Genomic DNA, 21,106 nt, shown 5'->3' with positions numbered 1-21,106 from the left:
CTACAGGGACTCTATTTCGAACAGAGAATAAAGGAAGATGGGTGTTACCCATTGTTTCCAAACAATGATAGCAATGACAGATATGTAACACATGACATAAAATGTGGTCTTTCTGACTTCTTGGACAGCCACCTTGTTCCAATTTTATCTAAAATAACAAAATTAGTGTTAATTTATGTAGCCAAAGTGTTGGTCTATGTTAACTGTACTTGTCGCTGATCTTAGATTAGGAAGAAGGGACCATCAAATAATAAAGCTTACCAGATCAGTTTACAGTGAAGAAAACTGTTTCGTATTTCACCAAGAGAGAATGATTTTTCAGACTAATAGTTACCTATCATAATACTCACAGTAAATAAACTCTGGATAATATTGAACTCTGAACACTTAGTAGATAAGAAAATCATCTTACTCTGTGGCCTGTGGTAGGTAACAGATTACGTAAAAGAAGCAACTATAAAAGTCCGTGCTCTGTAAGGAAGAATTTTAACCTGTTCAGTAAACTATTATGTGGGCTTTTAAAATGGAAAATGAGGGAACATGCCAAACTTCTGTCCAAGATACTATTAGAATTTAAATTAGCAGAACATACTTTTTAGTTGAACCTTCAAGATGAAAACCATAGATATTGCACAAGTAAAACATTCTGCAACATATTGATATATTTGTAAGATAATAATTTGTAGTGTGGCCAACAATGTATGCCCAGATAAGGCGTACAGACGGTCTCTGATATTTTCTAAGAAAAACAGCTTAAAATAAAATCCTGGCTACATTTTTTGGTCTTTGATGTTACAAAACTGCTTATTTTATGATTTGACAAGAATCTGGGGGTAAAGAAATTAGTCTCTATGCTTAATAGAAGTGCACACACTTACGCAGTTCACCAGCTGCATTTCGCCCACCAACTGCATACAGGTATCCTTTGAGGGCACTTAGGTGGAAGAAGGTGCGCTTTTCATTTAAAGATGCAACTTGCATCCACTTATTGTATCGAGGATCAAATCTGAAGACTGTATCAACTGCTGTTTTTCCTTTTGTGTCATAATTACTCTGTCCACCAACGACGTACAGGAAATTTCCAATGACGGCAATGCCATGCTGGTACCTTGGGGCATCCATGGGGGCTAAGGACTTCCACTCGTGAGCCTTTTCATCATACATGCGCAATTCCTTGCTGACAACCAGCTGCTGCCTCAGCACTCCTCCTAGTGTAACCAAATGAGTGGTGTCAGACCGAATGGCAGTCCTGTCTGACTGCATCACTGGCTGCATATATGGCATCATTTGGTAATTGCTGGCTTCCAAAAGGAGATTCACACACGTGTTGTCAGTTCTCATGAAATCCACGGTTTGCACGTAATTAATGAGCTCTTGTGGTGTCATCAGTGGAAATCGTATGTTCTTCATTAATTTCGCAGCAAAGTCCATCCGAGGCTCTTCCAGGCGTAGCCAGCGACAGGTAGCCTTAAAGAGCTCAAGTTCAGTGCAGTGCTTAAGGCTATTACTGGAAAGCACAAAGGCAAGACGTTCAAAAGGGAGTTTCAAGAACTCCCCGGTGCTCAGCAATGCAGGAAAATTCTTCAAGACGAAACTGTTAACGTATTTATCCACTTCTGTCAGATTGTAGGTGTTGGCAATCCGCCCAACTTCGACACAATTGTCTAAAGTGACCTATTAAGCCAATTACAAAAAATTAAAACCCAACTACTTTCATGGCACTCACGCCTGGATACATAAATACCTGTACTAGAATGAGAGTAAATATGCTTTTTACTGCCCATATAGATGCAAATAAAGCTTCCTTTCTCCATATATTAACGATTTAAAGGGAATTCACAAACTACCCTTACCTAATCCAATAGAAAGGTGACTAAAAGAAAATGCTCATTCCAAGCCAGTAGATTGAAAGTTACTCTAAGAAACAATGGTATAACTTGACTATGGCCAAAACAATTACTTTTGTCTCCTCAAAATGTGTCCTCACCACCCCCAGCCAAATACTAAGAAAATTCTGGCCAGATGGAAGTTCTGGAAAAATAGAAAGTTATTCTATTATGAACCATCTCAATCCACTTTTCAGTCATGATTCTTAAAAGTAACTCAGCTAGCAGATCCACACACAGAAAAACTCTAGTACCCGATCCCTAAATGTCTCTTTCATGTCAACAGGCTTCATTCATCACTATGATTCATTTTAATTCCTTTAAAAGTTATTGCATATGGTGAAGATAATTTAATAGGGCCATTATTCCTAGGGTGAAGTTATTCTCCATATTATTTATGTTTAAACAGAAGCAATGAAATCACCTTCTTGAGGGCTGGAATGGGTGTTTCCACATCAAATCATTCCTTTTGTTTAGTTTTTGGTATGTATGCTGATGGCTAGCACCATAGTTCTCCTTAGCCACCCTCTTACTCTCAGCATACTGTAGCTCTGCCTGGAGTCCACGTTAGCCCCCTGAGATTTCCCCAGCACAGAGTAAAATATACCAAAAACGGGAGCCATGAAAAGGAGAGAAGCTATGGAGAGGCCTATCTTCAGCAGGAAGTCTTTTCAGTGCTCTAATAAATGATGGGTCCAAAATGAAAATAGGAAAATCATATCAGCAAATATTATGTAAAGCATAAGTCACAAAAACAAGCCTACCATACAAATGTCTGTGTGTGTGTGTGTGTGTGTGTGTGTATACAAACACAGAGACAGGTCAAAGGCAAAGGATTCAAATGTTTTTTCTTAATTTTGTCAGGGTGTGTGTTCATGAATGTTACATAAGCCTCATCGATGCAACTGTATTATTAACAGATCGGCAGATGCTTAAGAGAAAACTGGCTGATCCTTCTATCATCTTTCTATTGAAAAGCTGAAATGACTCCTCTGCGTAAAGTAACAGCCCAGTTATGATATAATACCACTGAAAGCTCTAAGGCCAACACACACACACACACATGCTGCTATTTTCACAGATTTATTACTCAAGAAGAATTTGAACTCTTTTAAGCATCCTATTTGCTTCACAAAAACCATCAACGATTTTAAATGGTTATTATACTTAATAGCTATGTATTCAAAAATACCTAAAATCAATTGTAACACAAAAGAACCAGGAAAAATAAATTAACAAATTATGGGCCTTTTGAAATCCACAGTTTAATACTGTTCAGTACCTTGGTTAATAATAAAAAATACAGGGCTTCCCTGGTGGCGCAGTGGTTGAGAGTCCGCCTGCCTATGCAGGGGACGCGGGTTCGTGCCCCAGTCAGGGAAGATCTCACATGCCGCGGAGCGGCTGGGCCCGTGAGCCATGGCCGCTGAGCCTGCGCGTCCGGAGCCTGTGCTCCGCAATGGGAGAGGCCACAGCAGTGAGAGGCCCGCGTATCGCAAAAAAATAATAATAATAATAAAAAATACATTTTAATCCACTTTTAGGAGTGGCAGGTTGGTGTCTCATACAATTTTAAGTTGTGTAAATGAAGTTACAGTTAAAGCCTCATTGCCCAAATCACCCCAGGTGGAAGGGATTCCTGTTTGGGGTAGTAGATCCACCTTATAAGGTAAGTAAGACATAGTCCTTCCCCAGAGCAAGGGTAATTTTCACTGTTTTTTTTTTTTTCTTTTTTTGGCCGTGCCACGTAGCATGAAGGGTCTTAGTTCCCCAACCAGAGATTGAACCCACGCCCCCTGCAGTGGAAGCGCAGAGTCTTAACCACTGGACCGCCAGGGAAGTCCCAATTTTCATTTTTGAAGATGTTTGCTAATATGGATAAGCAAAAGTTGATGAAAACACAAATATATTTCCTAAGTATGCAGATTCTTATCATTACTGATATGATTACAAATAAAAACAACAAAGGATGTATATTTTAAATGGGCAAAATGATAGCATTGGTTGTTAGTCGCCAAATTTAAATCTAAATTTATAGCATATAATACAAACCAAGATTAACGGAAACCAAACTGTGTAATTTAGAACTGGGATCAAGGTATTTAGTTCCTTCCTCTTTCCTTCTTCAGTTTCATTCAATAAGAAAACAGTTACTAAAACAATAGGATAAAAAAACCTACCTTGTATTTAAGGGCATTTGGAAAATCCCTTTTATATATCAGATATACAAATGCACAGGACTGGAAAATCCTTGACAGACTACTTAGTCAATATAGATAGCTGCCTACTCTTTCCTTTAAAAAAAAAAATCACCGGAGAATGGTATTTCATAAACTTCTGAATTGTCATCTTCTTGATAGAAAGACTAAGTATTTTCTATAGCTCATGTACAATAGCTACCACACTGCAGGTATATAGCAAAGGTTAAATACTACGATTATCAACAATATATAAATTAAAGACGTGATGATAGATACAACTAAAAATAGAATATCTGCTGAATTAACGTAGCAAATTACTAGAACCTTATTAATTTTAAATGAGACTCAGATAAGAAAAATATGTAATAGGAAATTAATTTTTATGAAGTGCATGTAATCAAAGCTAAAAATATTAATTGTAGTCTATAAGGATTGTAGAAGCACAGTCTAGAATAACAGTTAACAATATAAACAGATCAAAAATGATGCAATAGCGGTAAACAATTTTTGGAAAGATACAGGATTATTCAATTATAGTTCATTTTAATGCATTCTCAGTCATAATTCTTAAAAGCGCTTCAGCTTGCATAGTCCTGATCATTTAGCCTAGACAATATTAAATAATGAATATGTACATTAATATAACACACAATGCAATTCATGTACATAATAGAATACATTGTATTTTAAAATATAAAACATGAATTTAAAGCTTATTAAAAAAACCAAACTCGGGCTTCCCTGGTGGCGCAGTGGTTGAGAGTCCGCCTGCCGATGCAGGGCACACGGGTTCGTGCCCCGGTCCGGGAAGATCCCACATGCCGCGGAGCGGCTGGGCCCGTGAGCCATGGCCGCTGAGCCTGCGCATCCGGAGCCTGTGCTCCGCAACGGGAGAGGCCACATCAGTGAGAGGCCCGCGTACCACACACACACACAAAAAACCAAACTCATAAGTAGAAAGAACTCTAATTTCATCTGAATATATACCCTGGCCAAAATTCCAAAGAGTCATTACAGAAGTTAAGCCAAATAATTATATTAGAGTTTTAAAGGATAGAGAAGCAAAAAAGACAAAATTTCTCAACTGCTTATGAGAACCAATGACATTATTTTAAAAATAATCAAGTGTACATTTAAATTTCCTTGATATAAATTACTATAAGTTATTCTACTATAATCAAGCAGCCTTCATGGTCATCCTAAAGGCAGTTCTAAGCATCATAATTCTCAATTGTCATTAACATCCTGGTATTCACTGCTGCAATATTAACATAATTTGATACTTTAATGACAGCTTTCAGCTGTGATTAACATAATTTGATACTTTAATGACAGCTTTCATCAGCAATCTGTGATGTTATGTTGCTGAAATTCAGTGTCTTATACAAATAAATTCCCATTTAGGAAAAAAAAAGCAAATGAGTATCTGCTTTTGTACTCTCAAAGGGAGAGCAAACACTAAGAAATTAGCTGGCAAGTTTGGGGGGACTCCTCAAATATTCAGTGTACCAAATTCTCCTTAGCGCTATCTAGTTTATTAAAATCACAGCCTGACATCAAGTACAACCAATGCAGAGAGAGAAAGCACGTCCACAGAAAACGACTGGGAAGAGATCAAACAAGCTCCTTTCGGGGGTCGAGGATATAACAGGCATCTTCGCCTGGGCCTCCTTCCACAGGTGAGAACATCACAGGACACAAGGAAGGGACCTTTTGGTTAGAAGAACAAAGGGATGATAAGAAAACTAAAGCCTTTCTCTCCCAGTCTTGTCTCTCTTTGGATGATGAGTGCCATTCGAGGTGAATACTGATGGTGTGTCCAGCTTGGGGAAGCCAATTTTCTTATTCCTTTTCACTTTGAATGCACTTCCTCTGCTGGTTGCAGTATCAGTGATCACAATGGTCTTTGGGGGCGTAAATTGGTTTAGGCCCAGGCTGACATTCTTCTTTCCCTCCAGAGTCCCAGATGGCAGATGGGCAAGAATGGGCTGGTTAAAGTTATATGCAGGGATGATATTTAGAATATTTGAGTACCAACTAATCAGAATAGATGCTCGATCATAAACAACCGGTGTCTGGGTACTACTTACTGAATATCAGCCTTAGCAATAAGGAAAACAAGACTGGTTTGGTGGGGAGGGAAACAGTTTTGATTCGTTGTAAAATTATCTATACAATTTTTTCTTTAATTTGCATTGAACCTCCCCAAAAGCATTACCTGGAAAGACGTGTTAATTAATCTTAATGGATAAATCCAATTTAGATTAAAGAAGGAATGTGAAATATATGTACTATACAGGAAACCCTTACGTCAAAAGGAACATTCCCAAAGCTTCCTGCTGCTATCATCACATTATAGCAAAAGAAGCCGTCTTTTCTAATAACTTCTTCTGATTCCCTTCATTGCTGCCTTTTCTCCCACAAATGCACCTCCCTTGTTTTCCAAGGTCTCCCACTCTTTATCCCAGTCACCTCAATAAATGTCTCTGCACTTCATTGTGATCCCCCCAACCTGATCAATGACAATAAATGTATAGGTGGAACCAATGATAGACCTGTATCAAGAAAAAAAAATAAGCACTTTAAAAAAATGAGTTTAAAGAAAGACTACACCGAGTCTAAAGCACAGGGGCAGCTTCATTCTCTGATTAAATATGCTTTTATGTAAAAAAGAAAAGGGTTTGTTGCTTACCTTCATTCTGCTCTGTTTATTCTGTATAACTAAATTTAAACTGTAATATTTCCACCTCAATTACAAATGTTCTATTTCAGCAACCTTACATTAAATTGGGCTCTACGGGCTAGCCTGTAATCCTCCATAACAGTAATAATGTGGGGAAAACGCTAGATGTTACAAATTCCAAACAGCAAACAAACGGTAAACAAAAACTTTGGCTACAACCTGTTTGTAAATCAGGGAGTGGCTGCATGGGATTTAGCATGCTGTAGTTATGCAGTGTCATAAGACAAAAACTAATGTAACTTTTGTAGGTATGTAACTAAACAAAGGTAAATTTCCATTATCTCCATGATATATGACAGTAAATGTTTTTAGTTTTATAGAAAATTTTACCTACTCTGCTTTATATCCTTCACTGTCATCCTTCTGTTTTCTTTTCATGCTCCTCTTTTCTATAACTACCAAGAAAATCACACAGCAAGAACAAAAGTACCAGATACTATAAACTCTAATACTAATTACAACCCTAAGATAAAAGTATTACTGCAAAGGAAGGCAAAGGTCGGAGGGGAGGGGCTCTTGTTCTATTGAGCCTGATGCTCCCTTATAGAAAACTGGCGTCTCTATCGCGCCAAAGGCAAGTGGGGCTTTATTATTGGTTGTTGTGTGTTTGTTTTTTAAGCAATACAGAGCTGTTCATTTTATTTTTTTAATTTTAATTTTATTTATTTTTAAATTTTATTTTTAATTTATTTTTATTTTTGGCTGTGTTGGGTCTTTGTTGCTGTGCGCAGGCTTTCTCTGGTTGCGGCGAGCGGGGGCTACTCTTCGTTGCCATGCGCGGGCTTCTCATTGCAGTGGCTTCTCTTGTTGCAGAGCACGGGCTCTAGGCGCGTGGGCTTCAGTAGTTGTGGTATGCGGGCTCAGTAGCTGTGGCACGTGGGCTCTACAGCACAGGCTCAGTAGTTGTGGCACACCGGCTTAATTGCTCTGCAGCATGTAGGATCTTCCCGGGCCAGGGCTCGAACCCGTGTCTCCTGCATTGGCAGGTGTATTCTTTTTTTTTTTTTTTTTTTTTGTGGTACGCAGGCCTCTCACTGTTGTGGCCTCTCCTGTTGCGGAGCACAGGCTCCAGACGCGCAGGCTCAGCGGCCACGGCTCAGGGGCCCAGTCGCTCCACGGCGTGTGGGATCTTCCCAGACCGGGACACGAACCCATGTCCCCTGCATCGGCAGGCGGACTCTCAACCACTCCGCCACCAGGGAAGCCCGGCAGGTGTATTCTTAACCACTGCGCCACCAGGGAAGCCCTTAATTTTTATTTTAAAAAAAGTTTTATTGGAGTATGGTTGATTTACAATGTTGTGTTAGTTTCAGGTATACAGCAAAGTGAATCAGTTATACATATACCCACTCTTTTTTAGATTCTTCTCCCATGTAGGTCATTACAGAGTACTGAGTAGAGCTTCCTGTGCTATACAGTAGGTCCTTATTAGTGATCTATTTTATGTATAGTAGTGTATATCTGTCAATTATTATATTGAAAGTTATCATTCAAAATTAACATATAAATGCTTAGTGGATGATTTGCTGACTCACATTTTATGTACCACTGCTCCTCTTCATCCACACACATGGTTAAGTTCGGATACAAAAGAACTGTGTTCGAAGCTAATTTTTCTTTCTAGACGCTCAAACCCAAGTAGTGTTTTGGTTATATGAACTATAATCCTACTATATCATTAAAAACATAAACCTATTTCCTCAAAACATTTGGGTTAAGCACACAATCATGAGGCTGTTATATTTTTAAATTATCTAAAATAACTTAGCTTGTGGGAGAAATAAAAACAAATCTACCTTTGAAAAATATTTATATTATCTTGAAACTTTCAGTTCTTATACAGAGGAAAGGCACCCAGGGCTACTGTTTTTCCTGATTCATTTGACTGCTGAGAAGGAAAGGGGTAATAGAGTAAGCCTGAATATTTAACTAAGATATGGAATGCATGAAAGAAGGATAAAGGAAAAGTTGGATTTTATATAATCCTTAAACTAATAATCCACCAACTTTTCTCAAAAATTAGCATGGATTCTGAGAGGGAAGATTTCCAACGTAAAATCACATAGACATATCCTAAGCAAACAGGATGAAAGACAAGTAAACAGTATGGTACTAAGAAAATAGCTGTTTCCTCAAAGCTCATAGGCAAGAAAGTTCTAAAATGAAGAGTGTTGGCGTAAACTATAGCACAAGTAAGCTTTGTCAGGGACATGTCTCTTCTCCTTTAGAAACGGGCTTTAGGATATCTGCAGAGACACTAGGAATGAAAAACATAACCTTTAAGACAACATTGAGTGTTTATAAAAATGAAGAAATTTTCAAAAGGGCAAAAACATAGTTATAATAAATGCTTCAAGGAGGTTAAGGAACCAACAACATTCTAATTACAGGAAATTTGTCAATATTGCAAAATTACTATGATATCATCTTGAGATGAACTTGCTTTAAATAGAGTTATCTAGAACAAAATTCTTTTTTTTTGTTTGTTTGCTTGTTTTTGTTTTGCGGTACGCGGGCCTCTCACTGTTGTGGCCTCTCCCGTTGCGGAGCACAGGCTCCGGACGCGCAGGCTCAGCGGCATGTGGGATCTTCCCGGACCGGGGCACGAACCCGTGTCCCCTGCATCGGCAGGCGGACTCTCAACCACTGCGCCACCAGGGAAGCCCCCAAATTATTTTTTAATACCGTTATTTTGACGTGTATATTTTTATAACTTCACAAATCATGCTTTACCCGGTTTGGTTCTTTTCTTTCGAACTAAGGAACTGATCACAACGAATATCTTAAGTGATAAGTACAATAGGTCAACAGTGTCTATGGTTAGTGATTAGTTCCAAGGAAATTATGACACTGTACCTAGTTTGGCTCAGGACAACCACGTATTGCTAAGATCAGTGCAAAGCAATGTTAAGAACTGATAAGTGTAAGTATCAAGTGTTATTAATTTAAGGGTCTCAACTAAAATGAGGCACTGTCCTCAGGAACCGGGTGACTGTAAGTAGTTCACTGATTGGTGGTTGTATGTACCCTCTTTTATCTATTAAAAAAGGCTGAAAATGACTCAGTAGGTGATGTGTCTCTATAGAATCAAGACTCATATCCTTACAGATTTACACATCGATGTTACTTCTTCTCAGGATCCAACTCCCATATTTAAAGGAAGAAAAAAATGACTGAGTCTATCTTAAAAGACTTCTAGAACCTCAGATTACTTTCCCACAGAATTCCATTTAAGGAACATGTTTGTATAAAATCATTAAGGTGAATAAAACCAAATTATAATACGTAACGTTAACAAAGAGGTTAAGGAATATATCGTTATCAAACACTATTACTGTCTAATGTCATTTGATTACACAGAAGGCCTTTCTTAAATGATTCTATTTTGTAAAAATGCACCTGTAATATTTTCCCATCGACCTGCTTCTAGACCATATACGACATGACACCTCTCTCTAATGGCCAGAGTTTCACGTCTATACAACAGATTCATGAGTCTACTCTAAACAGGCTATGACGGAGTCCACCGCAGGAAAAGATTTGATTTGAAAATGTCTTACCCCAGATATGAGAAATACTTTGCAGAAGTCCAAAACCGGCAGAATCTGTAGAAAACTGGCAGCTTCCAGTGTGTCTTGAAGGTTGTCCATATTAAGAGAAAGCTTTGCAGTGTAAATGAAATCAATAATTTTCCTTAAACCGACTTTGCTCACGCCATGAAGCTTAATGCACATTAAATCTTGTTCTTTCATTCCACCTTAAATAAAAAGACATTCCATTAAATGACCGTGGATAATTTAATTAAGGTCAAACTCACTTCTGCTGCTAACTAGATATGATAAAATCAGGGAAATTTTATTCTGTGCAGCATTTGTATCAGAGTCAGGTTTCTTCATATTTTACAGTTAAAAGAGAATACTTAAAAAGGAATATCTTTATACTAATGGAGGTGGTATACAATGCAAGTGCTTCCAAAATGTTCTCCTGTCACTTCAGATCTTCTGATGGATTAGAGATTGTATTAGTGGGGATTGTATTAATCTCTGATGGCCCATTCAGATATGTGTCTGGGAAAGCAAAGCTATGAGATAAAGGTGGACAGAAGAATAAGAAAGGTACATCCGTTTTCCAGGTTAAAAAAGGGCCACCCACAACTGTACATACTGGGTGTCTATTCCTTTTGAAACTCCTCTTTCTTCTTGTAAAGACACTGACCAAAAGAACTGAATCTTCCTTTACCAATACAAGGATTTAAACACATATTTTTCATACTGTTTTAACGTGGAAGCAGAGTTTAGAAAGGCACGCTACCTGTGAACATAGCCTTGAAGTAATCACTAGCAGAGGCCATCATGACTCTGTGCACAGGGAAGGCGTCATCTGTGTCCCCTGGCATCAGGGTCACGTCACAGAGCAACCCTTCAAGTCGGAGCTGGTCAAACCCCTACAACAAGAACATGAGATGAGCCGCTCGGCAAGGTAAAATGGGAATACAGATCTCTGTGTGCTAGAATCCTCTTGACGTATTAATGTGTGGGGAATATATTTGGAACATAAAGCCGGTGGAATAATGACTCAGAAGAAGAAAAAACTGAACAGCTTACTTGATATGTGGCGATATATATTTAACTCACTGTAGAAAAAAGATAAAATTAAGATTAATTTGGATTAAGAACAAATAAGGAAAGAGTATATACATTCACTTATTTATATAACCATTGGCTCTCACAGTATTTTGAAAACCAAAATTACCATGTACACTTTATTTTGCCGTGTGCAGAATTAGTTCCAGTTTGTGAAGAAGGAAAGAGTTCTGGAGATGGATGGTGGTGACGGATGTACGTTATGAATGTATTTAATACTGATGAACAGTACACTTCAAAATGGTTAAGATGGTAAATTTTATGGTATGCATATTTTATCACAATAAAAAAATGGAGAATAAAAAAAGAGTTTTGCAAGATGGAGTCTGTAGTTTCAAAAATGGAAATGTACTGTTATAAAAAATCCTGAAGATACTCATACAAATTACTTTTATTTATTTATTTATTTTAATATATACAGCAGGTTCTTACTAGTTAAATTTATTTATTTGTTAGTTTGTTTATTTATTTATTTATGGCTGCATTAAGTCTTCGTTGCTGCGCACGGGCTTTCTCTAGCTGCGGCGAGCGGGGGCTACTCCTCCATGCGGTGCGCGGGCCTCTCATTGCGGTGGCTTCTCTCTGTTGCAGAGCACCGACTCTAGGTGCACGGCCTTCAGTAGTTGTGGCATGCGGGCTCAGTGGTTGTGGCTCGTGGATTCAGTCTCAGTAGTTGTGGCGCACGGGCTTAGTTGCTCCGCGCCACGTGGGATCTTCCCGGACCAGGGCTCAATCCCGTGTCCTCTGCATTAGCAGGAGGATTCTTAACCACTGCACCACCAGGGAAGTCCTACAAATTACTTTCTAATAATATAATGTAATATAATAATGTAATACAACAAGAACTAATAGCAAGGATTATTCTATCCCCTTCTTATTTTAATGACCCCAAATAAAACTTTTATTTAAAGTCGTGTTTCATGGATTTAAGAAGCAAAAGGCACGACATACTGAAGAATGCAGTTTCAGAAATAGTGATCCTGCACATATGTATCACATAAATCTTAGTCTAAACATCTTCTCGTCATAATTTTTAAATTGCTTTTTAAAGAAAATGCTTGAATCTACAGAACTAGAACTTCAAAGAGATAATGTGATCCAGCCACTTTCTCTCTGGAGAGAGATATAAATATTTTTACTCCAAAAATATTTATACATTATACATATACTTTAGAACAGGATTATGTATCATACTTTCCTCTCTCCAACAGTGATTGACATATGTTTTTGTTCACAAATATCAACTCTTTCACAAATGCCCCTTTTCCTTTGTAAACACAAACATTTCCCCCCCCCCCCCGCGCCCCCTCAATATTTTCCTTTCTCCTTTGCTAAATCATCTCCTGTTCCTGTTATTTAGAGAAGTTGAGGTAAAAAGAGATGTCCATTTTAGGGAACTATTTTCATGGAGAAGGTAGGCAGTGGCTTTTTGAAAATTCACATATGGAGTCTAAATCGCAGTAAGTTTAAGGGGATTGCCTTTCAAACGTAGGTGAGCACACGAGAATTGGGAAGTCCTGAATGCGACCACTGGGGCTGGGGATGGGATGGCCAAGCCACTGAGGAGGAGGGAACCATCAGGTAGAAGAGCTGAGGGACTAGGATGTTTGAATTCCCCAGGGCTTGGCACATAGTTGGCACTTAACAAATGTTCAGTTAATGCTTGACCAAACAAACCAGACTTTACCCAGAAGCCACCACTTGGTACTAAAAACAACAACAACGGGCTTCCCTGGTGGCGCAGTGGTTGAGAGTCCGCCTGCCGATGCAGGGGACACGGGTTCGTGCCCCGGTCTGGGAAGATCGCACATGCCGCGGAGCGGCTGGGCCCGTGAGCCATGGCCGCTGAGCCTGCGCGTCCGGAGCCTGTGCTCCGCAACGGGAGGGGCCCCAACAGTGAGAGGCCCACGTACCGAAAAAACAAAAACAAAAACAACAACAACATGTAGAACTTGAATTTTGTAACAAGCTAACTAGAAACCAGGAACTTTATTTGTGAACCTACTCTCAATAATAAAATAAATTGTGCCTATAGTGCTTATTTGTGGTAAACTGTACAGGCCAAGATGAGAGAAGAGGAATTAAACCAGGGTTTGGGGGGAAAAGGTTGGCTCCCAAAGGCTTGGCTTTTTTCTCCTTCAGATAAATTTCAGGTTTAAAAAATTTAGATATATGTTTGTTGTAAAAATACAGAAGGATAAAAATAGAAAAGTAAAGTCCACCTCTTCTACTTACTAAGAGTAACTAGTGTTAGCAGTTTAGTATATATACTTCCAGGCCACTTTCTACACATATGCATATAGGAATTTTTAAAGTAGGATACTACACTTACTGTTACGTATCTTTTTTTGGGGGGGCGGGGGGCCCTCCGGGCCGCACAGCATGCGGGATCCTAGTTCCCCAACCAGGAATAGAACCTGCGCCCCTGCAGTGGAAGCGCGGAGTCTCAACCACTGGACCGCAAGGGAAGTCCCCTGTTACGCATTTTTTAAATTCACCTGGGCTTCCCTGGTGGCGCGGTGGTTGAGTGTCTGCCTGCCGATGCAGGGGACGTGGGTTCGTGCCCTGGTCCGGGAAGATCCCACATGCCGCGGAGCGGCTGGGCCCGTGAGCCATGGCCGCTGAGTCTGCGCATCCGGAGCCTGTGCTCCGCAACGGGAGTGGCCACAACAGTGAGAGGCCCGTGTACCACAAAAACACACACACACACACAAATTCACCTGAGTGTGTAACAAGGACAGCCCTGTGTCTCAGTACACACAAATCTACTTCATTCTTTTTAGTGGATGCACAGAATTTCATGGGGTATGGGGTCTGCCATAATTATTCATCCATTCCTCACTTTTGGTCTCTCAACTTTTGCTATTACAAGCAATGCTGCAATGACCTTCCTTGTACATATACTTACTTGTGTGAGTAGATCTGTGGGAGATATTCCTAGAAGTGGAATTGTTGGTTTAAACAACATATACTTTTAAAGTTTTAAGAGCTACTGGCAAGTTAAAGCATATAGTTTATCTTGGGAAATTTATCATACCTTGGGTACTGGCAAAAAAGAGAGATGTCAAGATACCCATCAGATGAAACTAGGTACAGTATGCCATCTTACTTTATTTTTATTCAGCAAATAACTTTTGAATCTTCCTCTCTAAGGTATATGTGGATAATATCTTTGAAAGGCAATCATGGCTTCTTCAGTCAAAAGCAATGATTTTATCTAATCAGTTATTTTCTTCCACTAAAAAAAAAACCCAAAACCTTCTCGGCTCATTTGCTGGCCCTCCTGCCTTTAAAATATTCCTACAAATATTTTATACTGAGAACTGAGTAATGTCAGTAGGCTTCTTTCCTACTATTTATTATTCCTTCTTTTCCCCTTTGAGAAAAGGCATGGCTAATGTTTCCTGTATCATTACCTGTGTCATTTCTCATTTGGTCCATATTCCATTAAAACTGCTTGTTGAGGTTTCTACTCAATCTTTAAAATCTCGACAGTTCAGCTAAGACACCAGGAGCTTTTACCCTCTTCACAGATTTGATCATTTTGCTTCCATTTGCACTATTAAAAAAAAAAAATCCTCTAACCATTCTCAGTATAATCTGGCATCCCCACAGAAAGGAAGCTGAGGCTCCTAGACCACTTTTTTCACATTCTGAGTATTTTCTATCCTAAGCTTAATTTATCTACCTTTGGCAAACTGTCCACTTTTGAGAGGTTTTGCATTTGTTTTCACTGCATGTAAAGTAGTTTCCCTTTCTATACATTTCATAACCTTTATTTTCAAATGCACAAATAATCCCACTATCCAATTCCATATTTGCTAATTTTATTCCTGATTATTGCTGTCCTTATCCAAATAAGATCTGTCAATTCAGACTGTTTTCATACAGACCTAAATATCTTGTTTGCATGTTGTTATCTGTACTATCCCAGCTGTGTCTAAAGAGAAAAAAAACTAAAGTTCCTCTACAACATACTTTGTCGTACAGAAGTACAGTCATTTTTCTAAACACCTTTTATACTCTAATCTTGTGAAGAATGTACACATGAAAAGAAGTGGGGCAGGGGGGACTTCCCTGGTGGTTAAGACTCTGCACCTCCAAGGCAAGGGGCGCGGGTTTGATTCCTGGTCAGGGAACTAAGATCCCACATGCTGCACAGCACGTCCAAGAAAATATAAAAATAATACAAAATTAAAAAATAAAAATAAGAAAAGGGGGGGTCGTTCTCTTCCACAATTCTCATCTACCCTCTGTACGTCTACCTTTTGCTTTCACTGTTATAATCTTTCCCCCTATTTAACTCTAGGAATATTCTTGAAGATACCTTGCACACTTAAAATGTGTCCTTTTATTATAAAATCATTTTCTTCCACCAAATTTGTACTGATTCCTCTTGCCAGAATTCTATAAGCATTTTTGTCTATTTCTGCATGCTAATCCACGATATACAGATACAGCTGTGTTTTATGCAAAATTGCTCAAAGTTTCCCATTAGTCTTTTTGGAGTGTCTTTAAACTGTTTTTACTGCTTTAAACTCAACTTCTTTCTAACTCAATCCTTATCTTAGTTCTCTAATTTTCTATTTTTTTCTGAGCCTTGGGTTCTATTTATGAGGGGATTATTGTCTGTTCTCAATTTCTTTACTCTATTATTTCCCTTTCCCTCTTCTATTAACATCCCCATATCTTCTTTTTTATTTCTTCTTTACATCCTTTTAGGGAAAAAATAAGCATTAAGAAAAAGGTTCTTAAAAAAAAGGTTCTTCTCTTCTCTGTAGTAAATTTACCTAATATATCGAAACTTCAAATACTATTAAATAGAGGGAGGTACATATGTCATACTCTGAAGGACTGAAACATTTTAAATGAGTTTGATAAATTTTTAAATGGTCACGATAAAAGAGAGGAGGGTATGTACTGACATTACACAACTATAATATAGAAACCTGATGAGCTACAAATAATGTATACCAAAAGTTGGTTGGATGTCAATAGCTTTCAAAATAAATAGAATGCTACTGTGGAAAAAAAGGTAGATTGACACTCTCACGTATTAAAAAGTAATCTGATAAGCACATCTTTCCACTAAATTCTGCATTGGCAATAACTTACTAGCAGATTCTACCTAGTTTTGATCAGCGTAATTTCAAAAAGGAAGTGGAGTAAAAAGGAAATGCATCCTAAGAAGAGCAATAAAAATTATTAACTTTAAAATTGTTTTATGAACAAAGATTAAGGAACTAAAAGAAGAGAAGGTAGAGGAATAGGTTTACTCTAATCTTTAAGTAAATGTAATGTATTTGATCAAAGCAATATTACAGTCATGTTTTTATGAGACACTGTTCATTTCATTCAGAGGGCGGAAAAGGAACAGATATTAATTAAAACTCTATTCTCATTATATAACACTGCTTGGAGTTTAAAAACTGCTAATGGCTTTCCATCACTGCATTCTATCATTATATAAGGCTTTAAAGACTTCTCTAATCTGGCCCCAACTCAACCGTTCAACCTTATTTTTCATTATTTCCCTAAGTATGCTGACCCATCTTATCAGGTTGTTCTCCAGACTACCTCATCGGTAAAAACCCAGGCTTACTCCTTTTCCAGTACCTTCATTTATGCCAATTTATTGTGCTAAATTATGCTATTTTATTCTATTTTTCACATAGACTATCCTCCCTCCTTCAAAGCCGAGTTCAAATTTGACCTCCTATGTAAAGCTATCTCTAACCAAATCTCTAAAAGACTTAGGCATCTGGAGTCTGTAATTAAATTTAGCATTTAATTACAGCTGACCCTTGAACAACATGGGTTTGAACTGCACAGATCCACTTACATGTGAATTTCTTTCAATAGTAAATATTGATACTACAGTACTACACGATCTGCGATTGGCTGAATCTGGAGATGCGGAACTGCGGATATGTAGGGCCGACTGCATGGAGGGCTGGCACTCCTGACCCCCGCATTGTTCAAGGGTCAATGTATAGCCCATAGATTTCTGTTTCCAGCAAAGATGAAGTAACAGGGAGTGGATTTACCTTACTTCTTGAAACAACTCAAAATCAGGCAAAATATATAAAAAATAATAGTTTCAGGCTGGATGAAGGAGAAGATCTGTGAAAGAGGAGAAACAAGTTAGCGGAGCCCCATGATTGTTTACGGCCTGGAGTTTCCAGAGGTACAGGGAGTGGGAACCCAGGCGAAGCCCAGCATTTTCCCAGGGTTGAGTGTCTTAGGGCAGCTAGGCTTGTAGGGCAGAATACAAGAGGGGAGCTCTGCACAGAGAGAGGGCTATGGAGATCTACAAACAATCCCTCCTCAAGTATATAGATGAGTACTGACGAGTGCCTTTGTCTGGGGGAAAGAACCACCTAAAAGGAGCACAGGGAACACTCTTCAAGGTTCACCAAATGCTGGAAACAGATCCTATTCAAACCACAAGACTGGTAACCTCATAATGCTAGGGCTTTGGGTAAAGAACTCAAAAGGATTTGTCTCAGTACTGGGAAAAAGTTTGCTCTAGAATAAGTGTGAGGGTCCACCTCACAAAGCTTAAAAATAAATAGAAAATACATTAATGAAAACAGAAGAATTGGGGAAGAAATCAGAACGGAAAGTGCCACCAAACTCATGCTGAGTCCCCACCCTACTCCCTACTTTTCCCCCCAGTGTACCCGAGCCTGGACTTAAGGCATCATATAACCTGGAGGCAGTCATCTGGGAGCAGACTGAGAAAGCTCTACTTCTGGCTGGAAGAGCAAGGAAAGGGATTCTGAAAGCTCACAGGGAGTGGAGAAAGATCCATTTCACTTTTCTTCCCTCTGTTTTCCTCTGAGCCCCAATCCCCAGGCAATTCCAAGGCACTGGTGGTGGCAACAGTGACAGTGGTAACCGTGGTGACAGCAAATTCCTAAAATTCTGAGAGGAACCTTTTTTGATCAGATGAAGTCCCAGCTTTCAGGCCAGAGGACCATAAGGAGAGCCCTACAGAACTGGGAGTACTGGGGAGATGGTGGAGATGGAGGATCAGGAAAAAGAGACCCCACAAAATTCCACACCGTGGAATACTGCTTAACAATAAAAAGGAATAGACTACTGATACACAAAACAAAGTAAATGGATCTTGAAGATATTACACAAAGTAAAAGAAGCCAGTCTCAAGAGCTCACAGACTGTATGATGTCATCTACATAATATTCTCAAAAGACAAAAACACAGTGACAGAAAACAGATCAGTAGTATCCAGGGCTTAGAGGTAGGGATGAGTGTGACTACCAAGTGTAACAAGAGAGTATGTTAGGGGCTTCCCTGGTGGTGCAGTGGTTGAGAATCCGCCTGCCAATGCATGGGACACGGGGTCGAACCCTGGTCCGGGAGGATCCCACATGCTGTGGAGCAACTAAGCCCGTGTGCCACAACTACTGAGCCTGCACTCTAGAGCCCGTGAGCCACAACTACTGAGCCCATGAGCCACAACTACTGAGCCCGCGTGCCACAACTACTGAAGCCCACGCGCCTGGAGCATGTGCTGCACAACGAGAGAAGCCACCGCAATGAGAAGCTGGCGCACCACAACGAAGAGTAGCCCCCGTTCGCCGCAACTAGAGAAAGCCCCCACGTGCAGCAACAAAGACCCAACACGGCCCAAAATAATAAATAAATAATACAATAAATAAATTTATTCAAAAAAAAGAGAGAGTACGTTAGGATAATAGAACAGTCCTGCATCTTAATTGTGGTGATGATTACATGAAACAGTATATCTGTAGAAACTCACATATGTATAGATCAATTAAAAAAAATCAGTTTTACTGTATGTTAGTTAAAAATAAAAGTAAAATGATGGCAAAAGATATGCCAAGCTAACAAGAATTAAAAGAAACCTGGCATGACTATAATATCAGACAAAATAGATTTCAGAGCAAAGACTATTATCGGTCTGATGAAAGATCTCAGCTTCCTCAAGAAACTAGAAAGAGCAGAGCAAATTAATTCCAAATTAAACAGGAGAATGGAAATAATAAAGATCAAAGTGGAGATGAATGAAATATAAAGCAGGAAAATAGAGAAATGTTTAAAAAGCAACCAAAAAGCTGGTTCTTTGAGAAGATTCATACATCTGATAAAACTCCAGCCAGGCTGATTAGGGGGGGAAAAAAATGGAGAAAACACAAATTATCAATAACAGCACTGAGAGAGGTGATATCAGTAGAGACTCTACAAATATTAAAAGGATAACAAGAAAATATGAACAACTGTATGCCCATAAATTTGACAACTCAGTTGAAATGGACAAATTCTTTGAAAGACACAAGTTGCTAATAATTACTCTAGAAGAAATAGATAAACTGAGTAGCCATATATATACTATAAAACTGAATTTTCACTGGTTAATTCTACCTTACATTTAAGGAAGAAATAGCACCAGTTCTACAAAAACAGATCCAGAAACTTAAGAGGCGGAAACATGTCCCAATTCATTCTACAAGACCATTATTATCCTACTGAAACCAGACAAAGATAATCAAAGAAAACTAAGACCAAAGACCCTCATGACCATGGATGCAAAACTTCCTACTATATCAAATCAAATTTAATAATATATAAAAAGGATAATACATCATGAGCAAGTGGGGTTTATTCCTATAATGCATGGTTGCTTTAGCATTCAAAAATCAATGAATATAATTCACATTAATAGACTAAAAAAGAAAAATGATAAGATCATCTCAATAGGTGCAAAAACGTGTTTGACAAAATCCAACATCAATTTCTGATTTGAAAAAAACCCCACAAAACTCTCAGCAAACTAGGAACAGAAAGAAACTTCCTCAAATCTATACCTAACCTAACATCACACTTAATGGTGAAAGAATGAATGCATTCCCCCTAGCATTAGGACAAAGCAAGAATGTACACTCTGATCACTTCTATTCAACATTTTTCTGGAGTTTCTACCCAGTGCAACAAGGCAAGAAAAAGAAATAAGAGGCATCAGGCTGGAAAGGAAGAAATAAAACTATCTTTATTTATAGGTAAAATGGTTGCCTATGTAGAAAATCCTAGAGAATCTACAAAAAAAACTTCTAGAACTAATAAGTCAGTCTTTCAAGGTTGCAAGACACAAGATGAATAATCAGTAACAAACAGTATTTTATATACTAGCAAGAGACAATCAGAAATTGAAAGTATGTATTTGAGCATATTTAACTCTCGGTTGGTATGTACTGGTCCTCTCTATCACTTAAAACATGCTAAATATCAAAACAACAAAAAAACTCATTTGAAAGAGCAGGGTAATGATACACTAAAGTGGCCTAAAAGGAAAGGTGGTAGACTCTCTTCCAACTTATATACTAAAGATCACACTCAATTGGAAGTATTAGAATAACCTATTGTACCCTAACCTGAGGACCTGAAGAACTATCCCCAAGAAAAATTATATATTCATTTCCCTATATTCTAGGTGACATTCAGGAAACTGAAATAAAGAAATAAAAAGTATCATTTTAATAAAAACTTCAACAATCTGGATTATTCAAGTTCCTCTTTTATAAAATATAACTTATTCTAAAATCATTATGCCTTTCTTATGCCAATAATATATTTTAAAAGTTGCTTATC

General features: G+C 38.5%; 1 protein-coding gene across 4 annotated transcripts in view; it reads right to left on the bottom strand.

The window, feature by feature from the left end:
* The window catches only part of KLHL13 (kelch like family member 13), a 185,347-nt gene that overhangs the window by 11,019 nt on the left and 153,222 nt on the right, over window positions 1-21,106 (bottom strand). For all 4 annotated transcript variants that reach the window (XM_022562956.2, XM_022562951.2, XM_022562953.3 and 1 more), the window contains 3 exons: window positions 11,142-11,274; window positions 10,391-10,587; window positions 879-1,674 (listed from right to left, as the gene is read on the bottom strand). In XM_022562956.2, coding sequence (XP_022418664.2) covers window positions 879-1,674; window positions 10,391-10,587; window positions 11,142-11,274 — 1,126 coding nt within the window. The remainder of the gene's footprint in view (window positions 1-878; window positions 1,675-10,390; window positions 10,588-11,141; window positions 11,275-21,106) is intronic.

The sequence above is a fragment of the Delphinapterus leucas genome, chromosome X (genome assembly GCF_059928025.1).
Source record: "Delphinapterus leucas isolate spDelLeu-1000000601 "Yukka" chromosome X, BTC_Dleu_Yukka2, whole genome shotgun sequence".
NCBI lineage: Eukaryota > Metazoa > Chordata > Mammalia > Artiodactyla > Monodontidae > Delphinapterus > Delphinapterus leucas.
Note: the sequence above shows the minus strand (reverse complement) of the source record. Positions and strands in the feature narration are given on the sequence as shown.